Consider the following 22,656-nt stretch of genomic DNA (forward strand, 5'->3'; position numbering starts at 1 on the left):
AATAAAGGTAGAAAAACTTTCAAGAGAGTCAGAGTTTTATATCAGGGAGTTCTTTTTAGTTCTGTTCCCTAGATTAAAATAACTGAAAATAATACAATCTATTTTGAATTCCCAGTCAATATTCTACTTAACGTCATCCTGGGAAGAATTTTTTGCCAAGTTTTTTATCATGATGACCAAAGCAAAATATACATCTTGTTTTTTAATTCTGAGAGACACAGACATCTTCTATATTGATAAGTGATGGAATTGATCACAGAGCACAAATTACCACTTTCAATTTCTTGATTTTTTTACCTTTTCTTTATGCTCGATCTTGCTCAAGACTGGACAAGATGGATCCCTGGAAGCATGGCTTGGATGAACAGAACCTTATTGGAGTACCTCAGAATGAACCAAATCCACATACATCAAATGCTGCATGTACTTGTATTCCTTCAGAACATATACAATAGTTTTTAAATGGGAGCCTGTCTTACACTTAGTAAACATTACTTTAATGAGGGAATTTCACGCTTTCACTGGCAATAGGAATACAGTCAAACTTGGTGAAACAGAACACTTCTAAATGATGTGCAAGTATCAATACCTTTTTCGCTGTTTGTATGCTGGAAATACAGATTCATCATCTGTTAGTATCCTGTTCAATTCCAGTTATTTTGCTATAATTTTCTTATCACCATAGAAGGATAAAATCTTGGGGGGTTTCTTATGATTCTGAAGCACTTCAAAGAAAAATCTACCTCCTAATCGTTACAAAAGCAGGGACCAAGGGCAGCATCAAAAACAGAGGCTCTACGTGAAACAGTTACTGTTTTACTTCTCAGCTACTTCCAATACAATTTATTAGCTGCAGCTCTCAACTGCACTAGTAGGCACAAAAAAGTTAAGGCAAACTCTTACTTGTAAACAGGAAAAGAAGACAGCAGGGTAAAACTGCTGAATTAAAAAAAAAAATCAAAACAATTTAGAATCAGAATTTAACATTAAAATTAGGCAAGAGACAAGAGAACATTGCAAAATGAAAGAAAGACACACATAAAAGTTTAAAATACTTTGTATTTCAAATGAAGACAGCTTTACAGAATCAAATTTCACTACTTAGAAAAGGAAAATTATTTTGTAGAGGTATTTTCAAGATTCAGATTTAAGGCTCAATATAAACAGTGTTTTTGGAAAGGCCAGATGTGGTAGTCAAGAAAATTTATGACAACATATATTTATCAGAAGATGTTTTATTAACAACAAATACAAAATTATTACTCACTCTCTGATGTTTCATTTTAAAGTTTTTTCCTTGACCACTTTTACAGGCTTGTAAATACAGCATTGTAAAAAATTAAAACAAAAAAATTTGTGACAATAAATTAAGAAAATATGAGGAGGAGGATGAGACAAGCCCAACCCATCAAGGAGAAAATGCATTAGAAGCAATAGAAAAGTTACGCAATAGAACTGAAGTATCATATTATATCCTCCTTCCAAGAGGACTTTAGGGGTTTTGCACATGAAATAGCAGCAAAGAAAAAGGATAAGTACAAGTGCATTTGTGTCCCACTGGAACTTGTTCTTACTAACCAAAACAGTAGTACTCATCAGAATCAATTTTGGGATGCTTATGCAGAGACTGTGAGTCCTCCGTGACAGAAGAATCACTGAATTTGTCCAGATCTGAAGGGGTTTGGTGACCAGGGACATCATCTACTAAGGTGTCCAAATAACTCCCCACTGATATTCCATCCAGTCCATCACTACAGTCTTGTAAACTGTTACAGCTGCCATGAAGGGATGTCTCCTGACTTTCTAGCAAGCTGCACAGGCTTCCACTCAAACTGCTGCCTCTGCTGGCTATGGCTTTCTCTTCAATCATCCACTTGATGGATTCAATACTTTCATTGATGAGTAGGAGCTGGCGCATAAGCTTCACATCAGTGGCCCGGAGATTAATCTACAAGGCAAAATAATTAAAAAATTACATTTTTCATAATCAAGCCGAAGAGCAGGCTTGAATGGGCTAAAATAAAACACAAAAAAAAGTCCAACTTTTTTATCTAGGACAAATATATTTCAGTAACTAGCAAAAAAACCCACAAGCAAATAAACAAAAAGCCCCAAAAGTATACCTGTACTAATACTTTCAGTTCAGGTTAAGTGGGAACCTGGTAACAAAGCCTCCCTAAGCACTCCATTAACAGGACTGATAGTCAATGGCAAAACTTGTATGTACATTGGTACAATGCTGTTTAGATGAGAAACACAGCTGCTATGACAACTCCTGGGGATAGCCTTTCACTAATCAGAGAAGCAAGACACAAAGCCATTTCTATTTACCATTAATCTAAGATACTTACAGCTACAGATGTCTAGGCATTCACCCCAAGTTATCCTTACTATGGTTACTTGGGAAACCTAAAATTTTCAGATGTGCAAAATTTGGAAAAAAGGTTGTGGATATTTAACTTTTACTCACACTACTCCGGAGTGGATGCTAAAATCTGCTATACGAATGTCTGAGAGTTGAAATATTTAACTTATTGAAACTGTACCTTTTAGTTATTAAAACCCATATTAGATGAAGGTGATGAAGTTCAGAGTTAACCACATATTACAGGCATGGAGCAAGCATTTGCCACAGCTAACTAAATAAAAAGTGGACATTAGGAACAAACTCCTACTTTCTCACTTAATTGTGGTGGTTGATGCAAACACACAGAAGTGTTAATAGTAATGCAAAGTGGTATATTACAGTGTTGCATTTCACAGATATATTTGAGTTAACCATCCTAATGTTTTCCTTCACAGCCAAACTACAGAAACCATTTTTAAAGCCACTTCAGCTGACAAATAAAGGTGAGACTTAAGGCTTATATTCATTGCTTCCTTCTCCTCATCTGAAACATCACAGATAATGGAGAAAATCATCCGTGACCCTGTCTTATGTGCCATATTGAAAATCTGAAAGTCTTCACTCAACTGAAAAATAAAGTAACAACAAATAAGATCTATTAAATCAGACAACAGATATTTTATACAATTCTCCAAGTCCACAATTGTAAAGAAAAATAGCACCTGTATTGTTCATATACAATGGACTGGAACAGAATGAGTATTTTCAGGAAGCAAAGACTGTATCTTGTTTAGCCAAGTTTATAATGTGAACATGATCCTTTCCGTACTCAAATGCCATCTTCTCAGTATCCCAAATTTCCCTGACCCAGTACAGTGGTTCAAAAATTATTTTAATGTATTTTTATTCTCTTAGATACTGAAGAAGATTGTAGTGGATCCAGCTAGGACCCTTCCTAGCAGCTGCTATGGTTTTGCTCTGTATCTGTGACCAAACCATGTCAGTAGCTGTCGGGGTCTCTCTCTCTCTAGCTGGTCAGAGTGACCCCGAAAAGGTTCAAAAGTTTCTTTTCCCAGCCTGGTGCTTGAAGAAGGAGTCAGGGCTCTTCATTTTTCAATCTCAAGGTTATTTATTACATCTTATCTATAAAATTCTTTCTCCCTGTCCAGCCGAGATCCGTTCAGCAGGACAGTCAGAGGCACTCCCCCTCCCCCAGGGCGGTGTTATCTTTATATACTACAAACTACGTGTACAATATTTACAGTTATTTTCCAATACCTATCATCTACGCTAGACAGTGAGTTTCTACTCTAGACCAATCTAAAAGTGCCAACATCACCAGACAAGATGGAGGTAGAGAAGAAGAAGAAAGGCTAGACACGCCCAAATCCCTCCATCTTGTCACCAGAAACCCCTATACCAAAAATCCTAAAACCTACATTTACACTCTGTGAATACTTTATCCCTATACCATCTAAACTGCCGTGGCCTCTATCTCCTCATGCAAAGGTGCCAAGCTGTTCCATGGCCCGCACTCGAACCCGCTGGTGTTCTGGGCTGTGTGCCAGGGTCTCTGAGCCCCCTGGCAAGGGTCCCAGGAAACTCCAGACTCCCAGAGGTATGTCTTGAGTTCCGACAAGTAGTATTCCAGTGTCCCAGCTATTGCTGAGCAGGGAGTGCAATCAAGGCCTTTTCTTTTTTTCACTCTGCACCCTCAGCAGGTAGACTAGGATTGAGAAAGATGAGTGGAGTGGACAGAGATTGGACAGTTGATCAGAATTCATCAAATGGTTATTTCTTGCCATAGTATTTTGTGCCCAGCAATAAAACCTGTGCATTGTGCATTTAAACTTTTCTATACAGCTGTTGCCTGTGGGCTGGCTTGGTCTACTAGTGGGAGATGGTGTGTCACTGACTTTGTATCACTTGTTCATTTATTTCCTTAATTTTTAAAATGTCTTTGTTACAGTCTCTGTTGTTTTCTCACTTTTGTTCTTCCAATTCTCTCCCTTGATTCCATCTGAAGACGAGGGGAGTGTGAGTGAGCAGCTGGTGCATGCTTAGTTACTGGTCAGGGACAAAACAATGCAAAGTAATTTCAAGTTTTGCCAGTAATAGACTGCCTGTGTAACCATCATATGTATTCCCAGTTTCCTTCCCCAGTCCCCAGAATGACTTTTGAATTATTCTCAATCCAGTATCACAAGATTTAGCACAGCTGACCTGATACTGTGCAAAACAGCTCTACATACCATTCATAGTTTTAACAATATTGTCCATCTATCATTGTTTCAGAAGTGAGGTTATGAAAATGGATTGACAATTTTGTAGTTCTCCTGCCCAAGCCAATTCCTCTACTCTAACCAGTACATCATTATAAACCATTTGCTCAGCAACTAGGCTGTCACAAAAGCAGTAAATTACCCAGCATCTCAAATGCAACTTTAGACTTCAGCAACTTGCTGAATACAAACATGCTCAGAAACAAGTTTCCCAAAAGGCTGATTAAGGAAATGCTTAACAAAACTAGCACCAACATGACTCAAATGAAACAGTCCTTTTTAGATAAGTAGACATCTCATATATTTCAGATTTAGTTCACAGGAAATAATTTTTTTCTGTAAATACAGCAACAGCTTCAGGAATTTTGTGGAAGAGCCTTACTGGAAGCAATTCTTTGCATTCCTGAGTACTAGAATCCTCCTCCTAGCTAACATGTCATTCCAAATCTCCCATATCAAGAGTGTGCTTTTCCTACAGCAAATACTAAAAAGTAGTTTAACAAGTGTCATCTTTCTTTAATATGGTTTACTTCATCATCTGTTCACTAACACACAAATGTCAAAATGACATTTTTTGCCCCTTACGTGCTATAGCATAGACATAATCACATGAGCTTTTACTCACTTAAGTAGCTGCAACCCATTTATCTTGGAGTTGTTGGAGTATACAAGCTTGGGAGTGTGTTTGGAGTAAACAAGTCAGTCCAAGACAGTTCAGCTAACATGACTAAACACAATAAAATCTCACCATGCTTAACAGCTGCATTTGTTATGCACAGTAACAGGTGCATTTCAGGAACAATCTAAACAGCATATCATAGCTAATACAGGCTTTTTAGAACAGTTTTTATAGCTGTCCCTAAAGTTAAAGCTAGAGCACATGACCACCATAGGGAAGGTGTGTGTTATTATGGATCAGTTCTCAGCAAAAACTTACAGTGTATAAAGAAAACTATAAGAGAGTAAAAACTAATTTCCTGTTACAGGTTAACTTTTATATATTTTGCTTAGTCTTGCTGCGTATATTTCAGCAATAGTGCTGATCACAGGAAAGATACTAAATCTTTACCATTAAGAGCTAGTCACAGCAAGAGAAAAGAATGAAATGAAAGTGACAGAATCTTTCAAGTAACACATTCTGGTAGTCTAAGTGCACAGATTAGCATTTGGAAAAAAACAGAACTTTAATCTGGAAGGAATAGCTGGACTAAACATCTGTCTGTGTCTCCCTCTCATAATTTATTCAAGAAAATTTATATATATATATATATATATATATATATATATATATATATAAACATAAGGGCTTTTGTGTATGTATATATGCAGAGAGACACACAAATATTCATGCTATTTTTTATTATAATTCAGTAATTTTGAGAAAGATTTACTAGATTATTGCTTTTAGAATAAAACTCTTAATGACCAGGACTGCTAACAAAGACAATTATTGCTTCCTGGCAGTCACCACGAGTAGCACATTGATCACTTGGCTTTTGGATCAAAGTCACATTTGTAGTCACAATTTGGGCAAAACACCCTTGCATTTTGCTGCTGCATGTTCTGCAGAAATTGCTTCCAGTCAGTTCCAAACACAGTGGGTCACCTTTCCTTCCAGAAATGGCAAAACTAAAATGAATGTTAAATATACCTTCTAAGCTGTGAAAGCTGTTTGAAGTGCTAAATTCTTCTTGCAGATTACTTTCTTTTAAATTGCTGGGTTCACATGCTGCTTCTTCTAATTACGGGAACTCTGCAAGGATATTAGTGGCAACCATAAAATGTGGTTTGAGGAAAAGATATCCCTAAGTTTATTTAAATTATTTCAATTTCATTTCTTCTCAACACTTTCATGTTCTGTGCTGTAAAGAGTCTAATAGTAAAAGGTAAAGAAGTGAGGGAACCTAAATAATAAAGTTATTCTTTTTCAGGCTAAGTCTTTTAGCCAGAGCACAGTGAAGTAAGTCGTCACAACCGACGACATCTTATACCTACAACTTAATGGATTCAGGGAGCTATTTAAATCACTCAGATCAGAAGCTCCATTCTGCACATAAACTCAAAATGAATCTAGGGTTAGCAGCTCTAATCTGTTTCTAAAACATATTGAGTTTGGACACAATTCCATGATAAGTGGATGGAAACAGTAGCAAAGTACAGTACTCCTGGAAAAGTCCCTCAGACCTTCAGGCCTGGGAAGTCTTCCAGAAATAACAAACATGGGGAGGGTTAAATGAAACTAACTGCAGCCCATTCCATCTGTTGCTAAACGCTACCACACCCATCTCTATCACACTTTTTACAAACAGAATTTCAAACCAGTAGAACTTTTCCATACTAAATATGTGTGCATAACCACTATGGTTCAGGAGTATTAATGCTACTATTGTTTCCATTTCCTAGGATGTGTCAGAGATAGCTTTCTGCTTTCCTGTTCAATTTCTTCCATGTCCTTTATCATTCAGGATGAAGAGCTTGCCATCTATGCCTACCTCCCCTTTAAGTTTTAAAAGGGAGATTACCACAGCTTTTCATAAAATAGTAAATTCTATCAATTAATTCCAGATGCCATCAAAAAAACCCCTAACAATCAATGTCCAAATAATAATTTGTTTTGCATTCTGAGATGTCTCTTCTGAAAAAAAGCTAACCTTATTCCATTTTCTCCTGGCATTACTTTTACTACTACTGAATAACAAGTTTTAAAGTAACTAAGGAAATTATTTTAAGATGCAAAAGATGAAGGTGAGGAAAATAAAACAGTGGTTGGCAATTACTCAAGTCTTTTCACAATACAAATATAAGGATAAAAAATGGGTCAATAAAACCTCATTGACAAATTCTGTGATACCAAAACAAGCTAAAATACCATAAGCAACTTATTCAAAATCCAAAATTCAAAATATGTGAATTTAAATGTTATTTAACTGGAGTCACTAAGTTAACAGGTTTATAACATGGATAAGTCTGGAGACATGCACAGGATTTGTTCATAAGCCATCACCTCAAAGTGTGAAGCATGCCATTTGAAGGTCAGCAAACTAAAAGTGATACTACAACAGCTTCTCAACACCAGTGAGTAAAAGAGATGCTCTTTTTTCCCATTTAACATGTCTAAAATAAAATCAAATCACAAATAACAAATAATGTCCACTCCTTTAATACACAGAATGATTACCAGGCTGTGCAGGAGCTACTTAAATTAAAATACATGCATCTGCATGTCTTTACTTGTTTTGCCTGCTTCTAAATTGTCCCACTGATTCAAGGTGTTTGCATTGGTTTTTTCATATAATTATGCTGCTTTAGACAATGGTATTTCAGGATCAAAGTGAAAAAAATTAGAATACCTAGGCTGACTTTTGAATTTGAACTTCACCTGAATTTGAATGTTCAGTATCTCCTGTTAAAAATGAAGGGAGTTTTCATGACAGAGAGCAAGAAGACAAGTTTACTGTCATTAACTGGAAGGCATCTGTATGGAGGAACAGTAACTGATTGTGGGAATGTGCCACATGCACTCCACAGCAAAGCCAACTTACTGCGGTAAATTCAGACACCAGAATAATTCAAGCTAACCCAACCAACCTGGCTGAAACTCTATAAAGTTCTCTCAAAACAATGGAGATGTGGACCAAAGCCTGGAGGAGGATGAGACTGGTGGAGACAAGGTAGGTGATGCAATGTTCTTCATTATGCCTTCTGTCTCTGACTGTGATTTACCTGACACTGAGCAAGCTAAATTAATTTCAGTCAACAGTGAAAAATGTAGATCAACAGCTTTTTCTGCATCTTGTTTCTTTTAGCATGGACTTGTGTTATAATGTCTTGCTGTACCATTTTCTCATTAATTTTCTTCTGATTTTTAGGCTTGTGGTAAACTTCAGATAATGAGGAAGCACATATAAAAGACACATATATATACAAAAGCTAAATTTTTGTGATCCATGGTTGATTTGTAGTTATGGTTCACTGATCTACATTCTTTCTGCAAAGTGAGTAATTTAACACTGACCTTTCTCAGCTGTACTTCCATAAATGAGTCACAATAAAAATATCATGGCAGACCACAGAAGTTTTGATCACTTAATTTTTTTACTTCTTTTGCAAGAGATTGTTTATAATCTTGTATCTCTTGAAGAATCCAAATTTGTTAAAACCTTCATATCAGATTTTTTTAGGTAGAATTCATTACAATTGTTGAACTCCCATGCTGCTCATAAAGTGAATAGTCATTGAGTTTTCAGTTTCTGTCTGCACCCTTAGGTAATTTAAACAGAGGCTCTATCCTAGCCATTGTCCTGCTTCAAGCTCCTGTATTTCCACTGCAATCCTTCACCAAGTCCTCACAATAAGTATTTCCACAGGTCTGTCTGTAAAATTTGGCAGCCACAAAACACAGCTCTGAGCAGGTTGACTTTTAATTAGGAAGGAGAAAGACCATGTGATTCCACATCATCCACAAAAGGATTTTACTGTAAAGAAAGCTTACCAATCCATTAGCTAAAGCAAGGAAGTGGGCAGGTCAGGTCTGAGCCACCACCGGAATAATGTAGGAGAATACACCAGAATAATTAGGAAGCACAGCAACTTCATGAGACAGCAAGTTAGTTCAGTAGGCAATGAGAATAATTAACTCAATGAGCAGGTTTCAAGGACGTATCTTGCAAATATACGAACAAAATATTATGCTAATATGGTCATCATCTGATATAGGAAATTACAGTATTGGCTATTTACATTTCTCTATTTTAATATTTTAATTTTATGCATAATAATTGTTTCCCTTATACTCAAGAGGGAAATACATACCACCAAGCTGTGCAATTGTTTAGTCATATTATCTCTGAAAAAATAGCAAAAGTGAATCTCAAAGCCTTTTTTCACTGCCTTGAAATATGCATGGTCCTTGTCTGGGGAGTATGTGCGGGCAGCCTGCCAAGTGCATTAATACCTTTAACAGTAACATACCAATGATTAAGATGAATCATTTGATCAGTAGGATACATTTTTTCTTTTAACATTATAGTTTTTGAGGTCTCTTGTATGCTTAAGTGTAATAAAAAAATTCATAGGGGGGAAAGTATTTTTTTATTTGTTTGCTTTAGTTTTTTCGCCATCTCTTAATTTTGCTGGGAAAAAGATGAAGCTATTTAAGTATCTCCTAAGTAGACAGGACAATGAATTCAAAAGGAAACATTACATAAAACTGAGAGCAAGTAGAAGGAAAAAAAAGTTAATTAGTTAGGTTCATATTTCCTCACCTACTGTCCAAATAAAATAAATGTTAATAAGCTCTTTAAATAAATGGAAGTAGCACAAAATTCAAAGAGAGAAACATACCATCACAGAAGGATAAAAAATATGAAAGGAAAATCCCGACTCTTTTAAAGTTTAGCTGAATTTACATGAAAGAAAGCAGTGAGAAAATGCAGGGATTTGTGAAGAGGAAAAACTTCTAATGCTGCTGGAAGGTTTTACTGAATGCTTCCAAATATCTCAAACTACTGCCAAAAAAAGCACCATCTGACCTTAGATATGTATCTACTATGACAAAGGTGAACATGTCCAGAACAATCCATAATATGGACCCACATTTGTTGACAGACTAAATAACTCCATTGCAAACATTCAGGTCAATATGAAGCTGTAACATTTGGCTGTGGGTGTCAGAAAGTGTTACAGCAGATGGACGATCACAGCATCATTATAAAATGTTCTGGACACCAGCCACAATGCAGGACTGCATGTGCCTTCTGACCAGCATGAGACAGCACTGGGGCTAAAGAACATATGTAACTTCTTTTTTTGTTTATTGGATTTCACTCTCTGCCTTATTTATGTCTGTCATGACCAAAAAAAACATACTCTTAAAAACACAATGCAAAAAAAAGAAAAATATAATAACCACTCCATACCTGTTCATCCCTTCAAAATTAATTACTTTCAATACTGGCCTGTGGAAATATACTCAAAAGCATACAACTAAAATAAAAGAAGATAATAGGGTTTGCTTACAGGTATATGCAAAGTTTGAAAATACCGCCTTTATAGAGATAACAGTAAAGTTTGAAAACATTTTAAAACGTAAAAAAAAATACCCCAAAACAAACCTATAAAAAAAGTCATCAAAACACTCAACTCTTCATTGAATTGCAACTGAGACACAACAATAGTAATACTGGGGAGAAATCTGAAATCTATTGAAATTCAAGTCTGTTTTCACAATACCACTGGAAAGACACATACAATTAAAAAAAAAAAAATCTCTGCCTTAATTTCCCTAGAAGTCAAAATGGAATTCTCTTTGAAACAATTCTGTGTTCAGGAGATGGGCTGTATCTATTGAAAGCATATTTTTAATCTAACAATCAAATCTCTAGTAAAGGCAATCTGTCCTATTTACTAAAGGTTTATCTGGATAAGAATAAAAACTTCAAGACAGCCTTGGTATTATAAATTATCATATATGCTCCTAAAAACGTTTTAGTAGTCCTAGAAACTGATTTGCTGATAACTGGGATTTTTCCACTATTAAAACAATATGAGGGTTGTGTTTCCATGCTAAATTTCTGAAAATAAAGGCATCACTATCTTAAAAAATAAGGGGCTTTGTTTTGCTTCCTTAATGTTCACTTTGTGACCTACTTGTCATGTCTTTCAAATTCAGCCTCATTTTTCCTCATCCAAATCTCCTCATTCTTCTAAAATAGGGTCCCTACACGGTCTTTACATGTCTTTGAAAGTACTAGCAAGTTTGAGGTCTTTAGATGACATTATATTGCCTATTTTGAGTCCTTTGAACAAAAACACCCTTTTAAACTTCCAGGTATCTAGAAAAAAGTAAGTGATTTAGTTCTTTTTCATCCACTGAGATGGTACCAAACAGCTAGCAGCTAACCTGCAGCTGGGATCTAAAAAACAAAAATCAAGGAGCCAACAGGCTACAACCATTTCTCGCAAGCTGAAACACTGAAATTGGCCAGCACAACAAGCTGAGCAGGCTGTTGAGAACTACACCAGCTGCAACTTTTGAGCCCTTTTGGCTCAAAAACCCACAGAGCCCTTTGTTTCCCACAGAACACACCACAGCAATTCATTCCAGAGGTCACAAGTTGTGATTATCAATGAATATTAACAATTAAACAAACACACATCTTATGCTTCCAGGCAAGGATGTCAGAAGGTACTAAGAGTAACCAGTCATCAACTATTAACTACAAGGCAAGACCAGGCACTGTAGGCAACATCTTTCGACATTATTTGATCTTTTCTCTGATTGATAACTATTATCTACACCACATAGTGCGGTCCTCAGCTTCTCCTAAACAACTCTAGCTCATGTCATATACTTTTATATACTCTTTATACACTTAAACCTGTTCTTAGTGAAGATTTCTACATAGAAGAGCACTGGGGCATTTTGATGTGATTCTAGTTCAGCAAAGAATATTAATCATATCTGTCAATGCAGTTATCAGATGGATGAGTTGCTTTAGAAGGAATCAAGATAATTGCTTACATTTCTCATTTCTTCTTCTACAAGGAGTACTGGCTACTAAGCTAGTTGGGGAGGAAAAATAAGGTGCAAGACTTGCAAAACATGGCTAGGAAAAGACACATATGGCCTTTCTGAATAACCAAAGGTGACCTGGGAAAAGAGAGAACTAGTCAAGGAAAACACAGCAGATTTGGACTAGAGAAGTTTGGTTGTATTTGAAAAGGGGTGGCAATAGCTCTTCTGAAATAATTTTGTTAATAAACTTCACAGAGTACAAGTTAATAAAAATGAAGGAAAGAAATTACAAAATATTAAAGATCATAGTGTTGCTTTGGTTTCATTTTCTTTCTTGTCTGAAATGGGTGGACTGATGCTCTGCACTGGTGAATGCCTAAGCAGCTTTATGAAGTTATCATCACAGATGGCTACCTCATCTGGCTACGGGGAAAACAGCAACCTGCCTCCATTTCCCTGTCTCAGTCGCAGCAACCAGTGGCAGGGGGTAACAAAGGAGGAAGTAAATTCCACAGGCCTTTGAAGAACATCACTATTACTCTCTTCTCTTGCAAAGAGGCTTTCTCCTCTCTCTGATGCATCAGGATTTACAATTTTCTCCAACAACCCTGTAACACTAGAACCCTGCCACATAACACCAATTGAAATAAAAATATTTCAGAGCACTGCACAATTCTGCCAAGACATGTGGACAAACCATTAACAGTCACAGTGGCTGAAATAGCCCTGTTAAGGCAAAAATGTAGTTGAAGTCACAGAACAGGAAAAGTCCTGTAAAAATTATTCTGCCTTCATATCTGCTCATCTCATAGCTGTATAGTTTCAAGAAGACTAGAAAAATAGCCTAAAGTTTATGATGACTCCTTGAATGACTTCTCCAAGCTGTCATATTTTTGTTCAGGCCCATCTAAATCCCATTAGTCAGAAAACCTTCCTGCCCATGAAAAGGATTCTTCAACATCAAAATCCAAGCTAAACCCCCTACATTGCCACTGTTTTATTATTAGCCACTTTGTGCTAAACAGGCACCATTTGCCTTTGTCTAACAAAGAAAATGGTTTGTATTAGCTGTCAAACTCTAAAGGCTGTTCCAGCCTTTCAATGTTGCTGGAACGGGTCTTCTCCAGGCACACTTATAAAGGTTCATATTAATCTCACTCCAGGAAGAACATTAGATATTCAGAATCAGAGAATCACGGGAGAGTTGGAGTTGGAAAGAACCTCTGATCTAATGCCATATCACTGCTAAGGCAAGTTCAACAGGGTCCAGTCCAGGCAGGTTTTAAAAATTTCAAGAGAGGCAGATTCTACAACCTCTCTGGGCACTGTCCCAGTGCCAAGTTGCCCTCAAAGTAAAAAAGCTTTTCCTTATATTTGGATAGAACCTCCTGTATTTCACTTTGTGCTCATTGTTCCTTGCCCTGTCACTGGGCACCACTGAAGAGACTCTGGTCCCATCTTCTTGACAGCGACTCTTAAGATATTTGTACATATTGGTAAGATCCCTGTTCAGTTATCTCTTCTCCAGGCTAAACTGGCCCAGTTTCTTCAGGCTTTCCTCATAAGAGAGATGATGCTCCAGACCCCTACCCATCTTTATAGTCCTCTGCTGGACCAGTTCCCTGTCATAAACTGGAAAGCCCAAAATAGATCCCCACACAGCACACCAGATATGGCCTTACCAGGGCTGAGTAGAGGCCTGTGTACATAATTTTCACTGGTTTTCTAAAGAGGTGGCTAAACAATAAACCTTTTCCTCCTTCCACAGAAATGCTTCATAGTTTCCTCAGTGTCAGGACTGCTTTTTTCTAGTAATTTACAATTATTGGAAGAATCAAGATCTGAGTCTGAAGTTTTTAAATTAAAAAGTCTTTTAAACTGAATGTTAAGAAAGTAATGTTTGCTGTAGCTCATAAGCATGTGTCTGAGCTAACAAGAGCAGTGCAACTATCTCAAATACAACATTTCTTTAAATCAATGGAAATCCTGAATGAGCTTGGAAGCAATTGTTGCATTATAGTTCTTAGCTGTGTTTCCTTCTGTACCTATAAAGAGACAGGGTTCATAGCTAAACCAGAATGCAGCAAAGTGGCTCTTCTTCTGGAAGCACTTGAGTACTGAATGCAGCTGATATCTAACAGCAGCAAACAAAATCACAAATTATGCCAGTGAAATGTTTATAGAATCTGAAACCCCCAGTAGTTAAATACCAATTTACCATTGCTTTAAAGTCACTAAATGCTTTCACTTCATCTGGCACTGCACCCACCAGGGCCATACAGCATTGAGAGGAGTTTATTGTACAGCATGACAAATGAAACATTCAGATAACTTCTCTGGCAGCTTAGCTAGTTTGTGTTTACAGTTAATTAAGAAATGTGCCATACCATTCTCTTGACAAACTGTAAGTGTTAAGAATGGCTAGGTTGGTCGGGATAGACAAGGACTGGATTGCTGAGGCCAGGGTTGCATTGGTGTTCTTTTCCATGTTTATGGAAGCTATAGGTGAGTTTGCATATCCTGACAAAATGGAGTAGCTGACTTTATACACTTATGTACCTGATATATATATTTATTCTCCAGGGTCCTTCCTATCTATTTCTATGGAAGAAGAGAAACCTGCTTGAGAGCTGCTTCAAAGAGAGGGATTCTCAGACACATTTTATCTGTAGGCAGGCACCAGAGGGACTCAGCACTGAAACAGAGAACAAGTGACCAGTGAAATAAATTACCATCCCAATATCCTTCTAGATTTGAAAAAGCTTGAAATGTTGAACTATGTTGTTTATATCTTTCAAAGATTTAGTACAAGATGGCTTATGGACCCTCTGGATGTGTTTTGGTCACTCATTTTGGTCACCCTCCAGATCAGAGCTGCTTCCAGTTATTTACCACAAACACTTACACCACAGGAAAATGCTTATAATTTATGGGACACATTTATGGGAGTAAGGCTGAATAGCAAAGGCTATGAGTCTGTCTTCACAACAAAAAAGTTTGCCTTTTATTATGAGATTGTCTTGTAGTTTTATGATCAGAGCTCTTCATCTTTACAAACAGTAAACTGAGAACCATCTTTTGGAACTGCTTACATATAGTAAGCATTATTTCCATTTTTATAAATGCAGGTTAAATCCATCAGAGAAATTGCACTCAATTTAATTGAATTCCAATTGCTTTTCAACAGCTCAGATCCTCTGTCTTTTCACTCCTGTAACTTCATTTGCTTCAGATTCCAGGAACCAGCCTCCCTTCCAGGACATGGAGAGAAATGAAACACATGGAAAATAAACATATCCACTGTGAAAGGATTACTAGGTTTTAACCTTGAGGGTAGAAAACAGACAAATAATCTAGTAGCCTTTAAAACATTAATTGAAAATCCATTATTTTTCTTTTACTATTTACTGTTAGGAAAAAGGAAGTATTGAAGAGTAGAAATGCACTTGCTGGTGATCACCTCTGCTTAATATATATATTTGGTATTGTGCATTTCAAGTTTTTCCTGCTCATACACAAAAGGTAATTTTAATTTGTTGTTGCCATAAGTAACCACATAAAAGAAAGCATCCACACAAAATGATGATGATCAAATGGCTGAAAAATCTACCATAGGATAAAAGACTTAAGGAGGTATGTCTTTTCTCCCTAGAGTAGTCTTGGAGATAGGAGTATCTCCTCACAACATTCCAGTAATTTGGGCTGATACAAAGAGGACCAGGAGAAGTTTCATCTTAATATGAGCTCAGCTGTTTTCAGTGAAAGGCAATCAACCTCCCCAGTTACACAGCTGAGGTTTTCAAGATGGACGGGGTGACTGACAATGTCACCTAGACTCTCTTTCCTTCTAAATGTGAAACCAGATGGTCTTCTGAAGTCCCATTATGAAACAGCCCTTTCACCACAGGCTATTCTATGAAAGCCATGCCACTATGATGCACCAGAAAGGTTATAAACTATTTGCTAAAAGTTGTCATAAACTGTACAATTCTGTGCAGAAATGGTTTAGTATTCACGTCATTTCATTACAAACTGTCAGGAATCAGACATCAAAGATCAACTTCAATGTTTCTTTTACTCTTGAAAAAGTAATCAGGAAGGAATAATGAAATTATAATACATATTCTCTGAAAAAAAAAGCTGGCAAAAGTCTCACAGTACATGGGCAGTCTAACTGGAAGTCTTGACTTTGGTATTCCTGATGCTACTGTGATGATTCACACCAGACAGATGCATGTATACTGAACTATCTCACACTGATGGTGCTTGCTAAGGTACCAGCGAGCTTTCATGGACTCTTGGCCATGCAGCAGCTAAAGCTGAGTAAGAACAGACGTAAACTCTGAGTACAACATTGAGATGTTCTACAATTCAAATCCTTCTGCCAGACACCGAGTGAGATTTGTCAGTCAAAACATATGTTTAAATATGTATTAATTTATATAACCTTGGTCAACTCATCCTACCAGAGATAATCTGAAAAGATGGAAAACTCAGCAAAGTACTGGCACTATAATTAGGTCCCATTTTTTCCTTATTAGATTTGATTATTTTCCCTAAGGATTAATCTATAACACCGTTTCAACGAGTCCCTGTTATGACCGCTGCCCAATCTGCGCTATATGAAAAAAATTACAAACTCCTCTTCTAGATCATGCAAACTGGAGGATATGGAGAGAACTTGCTAGCAAGATAAAGGATTAGCCCCTTTTTCAGTGAACTTCAGGAGGACCTGGGTAAATAAGTTAATTTCTATTTCTGTATGCCTTTTTGTGTAAGAGCCTCACTTCAGGGATTCACTGAATAATGGCTCATTAAGAAACAAAGGTTAATCAAACTCACCCACACAGTAATTTTATATTTAAGATTTTATCTTCAGTCAAGTTTTTAAGCAAAAATTAGAATTAATCTAATCGAAAACCAGCATCTGATACACAGCTTTGCATTGCTGATGAGACACACTGAAGCCAGATCTTGGCTTCAGTTAAGACAACTGATGTTATCATACAAAGAGTGAATGTAGCAGCCTGCACCTACAGCATGTGTTAAAGAGATATTTCAATCACCGTTGTAGATTTTTAAAAATCAGTCCTTCAAAGAAACTAATAAATGTAGATTGTCCAAAACTGTGGATCTAATAAATCTGAGAAAATATGAATTTTGTCAGACTCTTTAGAGATGGTAGAATAGGGTTACAACAGCTCTGTCCTCCAACCTGAAACTTCATTAATGCGCTAGGGATGGTTAAAAAAAAAAACCAAACAAACCCAAACCCAATGAAAAAGCAAAAAGAAAACAAGACAAACCAAACCATCAAAAACACCAAGAAGGATTGTCATTGTAATTATCCCATTTGCCTTAATTCCAGTTTCATTTTGTCAGGGATCAATGTTAATTGCCTTAAAAAAATTAACACTAAAATTGAACTAGGAGAACAAAGGAGAAGAAAACTCAACTAATGAGTTAGCATGAAGAATATTCCTCTATCTTAAACGGCTTTAGCACGCTCAGCTCCTTGAAAATGGGATTTTTTTATCCTTCAGTCTAAAAACTGCTGCAGTCAGTATACCCACCTGGATGATCAGACTCACTAACAAAATTTGATTCTTAACAGTATTCACTGGAAGGAATCTCATTAAAAGTCCCAGCATTGCCATCCATCCCTCACTTCCAAGATACAGCTTCTTTTTTCTGCCTTTAATATTTTTATGTAAAACATTTTTTAAATTTTTTGTATGCAATGCAGGCTATACTGTGTTTAAATTTCTAGGTTGCAAAGAGGCATTAAAGAGCTGAGCTCAGAAACTTTTGAATTAAAAGGGAAAAAACCCACCCAATCTCTTTCTTTCAGTGTTAAAGAAAATCTCCCGTTGAGTAACCCCACAACTTGTGAAGGAGAAATGAGGTTTTACAAGCAGTATCATTTCAGGCTGAAGAATGAGACTCACAGATCATTTACTGCAGTGAAAGTGCATGTGTTGAATGGTGTCCTCAGGAGCATGGTACACTAGAAAAAAGGCTACAGCTATAAAGGTTTATGTTCAATATTCCCCAACTGAATATTCCACCTATAAGACCACAGGAAGAAAGATTTTAACAGTGACAAATTTCATACTGAATCAAGGGTCAGATAGTGGGAGGTATTCATTCCACCCAAGTTTGACCAGAGCACAGTGTTTTGACTCACGTTGGCAATTACATCTTGCTTGTTCTCTAATTTATGGCCTTATAACTCAAAGGTTTTCAGGATCCAATGTATTCTCCATCATGGCCTTCATGGGAAAACGTAGGATTAGAAAAGGAAAGTAAACCTGGCCAAGCAGATTGGTATTTCAAGAAAGATACGCTGTGTGCTTTGTATGTGTTTTCAGTGGCCATTAACAAAATCAGGCCTGAGGTAAAAAGAACCATTTTGAACTGCAAAAAAATCTGAGGAGCAAGGGAAAGCTTCAAGTCCTTCAGCCAGACAGCTGCCACATACACCCCATCTATCTGTCAGATACTGCAGCTCACAGTCAAACATTTTCTTTTTTTTTAAGAGACCACTAGAAAAGAAGGTCCTCAATAACCTTGGGTTTGACAAGTCTGAAATCATGAAATAACAAAAGCAGAGGCACGGAATCCAAAATTCAGTTGAGTAAGCTGTAGAAGCTGCCATCATTGTACAACTAGAAAAAGAAAGGTGAACACGTGACACTTGGTTTTCTAGTTGTTTCCATTTTTTGCACTTTTACTACCACAGCAGCTATAGACTACTTTTCTGCATGTCCAAGACCTCCTATGCCTTGAAGCAAAGCCAAAGAATAATGTATTAGAAAGAGGTGTGAAACAAGAAAATAGATGTTTTAGCTCCATCTTGGAAATGATATGCAGTAAAAAAGAGGAAAAAAACATGGAATGGACCCACAATTTTTACCTGATATTGTTCTTAAATTTATAAAATATGTTCACTAAGAAAACTGCAGAGGGGAAAGTGACAGATTAAGAAGCTGAAGAAATCCTTAGGGTTGAGGAAAATCCTGAAGATGCCAGAGACAAGAGAAAAAGAATACAGGAAGGTAGTTCACTTTCACACTCTGGATTACAGAAAACAGCTGAGAGCATGGGAAAGGTATAGATAGGGTACCAATACTTCACAGTTAGTCATTGTACTGGTGGTTTAATGGGCATATCCAGAACTGAAGTGGTAAGAGCATTATAACTTAACTCCTTTTACTCAGCATGAGAAATTAGTTCAGATAAGAAAAGTCAGTCATTAATGTGACAAAAAACAGGAGAGGGACTAAAACATGTTTCTGGTTATGGCAGGAAGAGAAAAGAGAGGAACTGGATGCAGGGAGGAAGAAGAGGCCAAAGGAAGAGTGTGACATGAAATCTGCAAGTGCAAAGTTAAGTGAAGAGACCAGCTTGAAAGAAAAAGGTGAATTCACTCAGGTCCCCCTCCCTTAACAGGCCTAGTTGTCTTGACATGAACAGTCATGTTCCGTCAAAAACTGTGGCTACCTTATTTGCTTCCTTTGCAGTCTGACATCACCTACATGATAAGCTACCTGCAGGTCATTGTATCACCGTCATGCAAGCTTAAAATTAAAAAAATAAGAATGACATAAGCAGACAGTGTCTTACTCAATATTAAAACTGAAACTCCCAGTAATCCTTACTTAAAATTATCGAATAGCTTCGGTTGGAAGTGACATTAAAGATCATCTAGTTCCAAGCTCCCAGTCACATGCAGGGACACCTTCCAAATGACAAGCAGAAAGGCACCCACAATGTCTCTGGGGCACTGCCCCTGTCCCAGTGCCCCACTACCCTCTTAGTAAACAACTCCTTCCCAACATCTCTGCATCTACCCTCTTCCAGTTCAAAGCTGTTCCCCCTCATCTTGTCACTCCATGCTATTGTCATAAGTCCTTCTACCCAGCTTTCTTGTTTGGCCCAGTCTAGGTACTGAAAGGTGGCTAAAAGATGTTTACAGAACACACTGATAGTTTGATTTGTGGAGATTTTGTAAATAATATGAAGCCATACAACAGCAGGTGTAATTTCTAAGTTACACCTCAAGATTAACATTACCATCTTGGCTATTAACTCTCAGAATATTCATTCTCTTCCCCTTTTTGCCCAGCACACTTATTATTTAAAAACCCTTACAAACCCACACAACTATGTACCTACATGTAGCACTGTAGAGGGACTTGTGGTGTAGCATTGAGCTTGTTCACACAGAATAATATTGATTTATAGGCTGTAAATGGCTGAGTTCCAAGACTGTTGCATAAAGTTATCTCAACATGTTGCCAGAAAAATCCGCATCCCAACCAGAACAAATTTCATCCCATTTTCAAATAAGCTTAGTGATAGGAGCCATGGAAAGAACCACTACTAAAAAGTGTCTTTTGGGACTTTACATAGCACTCACTAATAAAAATGGAAGCAATGTATGTTCACATATCTGAGGTGACCTGCATTGTCAAGATTCTATCTGCTGAGTGTTCACTAATCACTTCATCACTTGCTTGCAAAGAGTTTCCTTTTGGTTTGTCTTTGAGAAAAATAACCAGTTTTATGGCAAAATAAATTTATTGAGATGGTGACATAAAAAGTAAGACAAGCACCTGCACTAAGCGAGTAAACAAGTTAGAGGACCTAAACTACAGGATACAGAATAGTCCTATCACAGATCACTGACAGAAGAAAATATACCATTCAACCAAAGTAGAAATAGTTGTTTGTTTTTTTTCAAGAATTACTCTTCATCAGCCTGTTTGGAACTAATTAAGTCTCTTTACACTTAAGTCCAGCAATCAAGTCCCTAAATTCCAGGCCAAATTTCCAGCCTGAAAATATCCTGTGTCTCTTTAGGTGCTAGCCATGAGCAGGAAACAGGTGCAATGCAGAAAATGCAGTTAAAATAACGGGATAGTGCATATTTTCTTTGATTGGTACTCCAGCTTTCAGTACTTCTAACGAGCTGACAAGAACAGAAGCCAACTACGAGTCCCTGTCCCGCTGCGAGGAAAAGAGCCGACAAGTGCCTCGCTCTACGCCGCACCGACGAGCGGCCTCTTGCTCTCCCAGCCGGCAGCAGAGCCCTCGCTGCCGCCCGGCCCCACCGGCGACGGATGCGCGGCGGCTGCAGCTCCGGGGGCAGGCAGCACCTCCTCCCCGCGGTGGGCCGCCGGCAGGGCGCAGGCAGCGCAGTCCCCGTCCCGGGCCGCCGCCGGTGCTGCCGAGCGTGAGGCGGCGGTGCCGAAGGGCTGCGGCCAGCGCCCGGCTACTCACCATCTCCTGCCTCAGGAGCTGAAGTTTCGTCTCCAGACGGGCCAGGGCGGCAGCGCGGCGGCGGCGGGGCCCGGGGGCCGCGGCGGCGGGGCGGTCCGGGAGCTCCTCCCCGCGCAGGGGCCGCGCCAGGCTCTCGGGCACTTTGCGCCCCAGCTTCTGCTCGACGTCGCGGAGGTCAGGCGGGGCGCCGGGCTCCATGGCTCGCCCTGCAGGGGCCCGAGGCGGCAGCGGCGGCACTACCCGCGCCCGCCCGGCCGCTGCCGGGGCGCGGGGGCGCGGAGAACCGCGGCAGCCCCGGCGACGGCGGATGCGCCGCGCGGAGGACCCGCGGCGGGCTCGGGCATCTCCTGGGCGCGCCGGCCCTTCCCGCCCGCTCTCGGCCGCGGGGGAAAAACGGCCCCGCTTCGTGCAGGAGACCGCGACGCGCCCCAGTAGCTGCGGCGGCACAGCGCGACCCGAGTCATCCCGCGTCCCGCCCGGCTGCAACTTTAAAGCCGCGGGCAGGTGGAAGAGGCGCGGCGCGGCCCTCCCACCGCGGTGCCTGTGCGCTGAGGCGCGGCACGCCCGCGGCCGCGGGGCGCCCCCGCACGGCGGGGACCGCCCGCTCGCCCGCAAGGGCCGCGGAGCACCGTGTCCCTCCGGGACGGCTCGGGGGGAGGGAGAGGAGAGGCAAAAGGAAAGGGAACCAGCGAAAAAATAAAAAAGAGAAGAAAACTGAAAAAAGAGAGAGGAAGACGAGGAAAGGGAGGGAAGGGAAAGGGAAAGGAAGGAACAGGAAAAGAAAAAGAAGTTTAAAAAAAAAAAAAAAGAGAAAAACACTCACCCCTTCCCACAAGGAATAGGAGTATAAGTACAGTGTGAATGGTATTCCCACTCATTTAACAAATTTTATTGCAGGCAACTGCATTCTTCTTTATATTTCTGTTGTTTGGTGGGGGTTTTTTTGTTTGTTTTTTGTTCCCCTCCTCTTTAAGAAGCAGAGCTTGCAAGCTAGTCAGTTGCTCCAACTGACAGCAAGGCACCTGTTGGCTGTGCAGATAGCAGTGCTGGATGTGTCTTGTTGCTCCTTGTCCCACGATGCTCCACCATGAAAAACATTTTAGGCACTAAAGTGTGAATAGCTGCATCTGTGGAGCTACAGCTGACACATGTCGGGGGGTTGAGAAAGCGAGGCCAACCACTCTAGGCGTCAGGTCCTCTATAACAACTCTAATCACAAAATGTGG

General features: G+C 38.9%; 1 protein-coding gene across 1 annotated transcript; it reads right to left on the minus strand.

Annotated features, from left to right (window-relative positions):
* Nucleotides 1-1,041: 1,041 nt before the first annotated feature.
* Nucleotides 1,042-21,630, minus strand: LURAP1L (leucine rich adaptor protein 1 like). Its single transcript, XM_030236644.2, has 2 exons — nucleotides 21,431-21,630; nucleotides 1,042-1,948 (listed from the first exon to the last, which is right to left on the minus strand). The coding sequence occupies exons 1-2, from the start codon at nucleotides 21,626-21,628 to the stop codon at nucleotides 1,574-1,576; spliced, it is 573 nt and encodes a 190-aa protein (XP_030092504.2). The 5' UTR covers nucleotides 21,629-21,630; the 3' UTR covers nucleotides 1,042-1,573.
* Between the last annotated feature and the right edge of the window lie 1,026 nt (nucleotides 21,631-22,656).

The sequence above is a fragment of the Serinus canaria genome, chromosome Z (assembly GCF_022539315.1).
Source record: "Serinus canaria isolate serCan28SL12 chromosome Z, serCan2020, whole genome shotgun sequence".
Classification (NCBI taxonomy): domain Eukaryota; kingdom Metazoa; phylum Chordata; class Aves; order Passeriformes; family Fringillidae; genus Serinus; species Serinus canaria.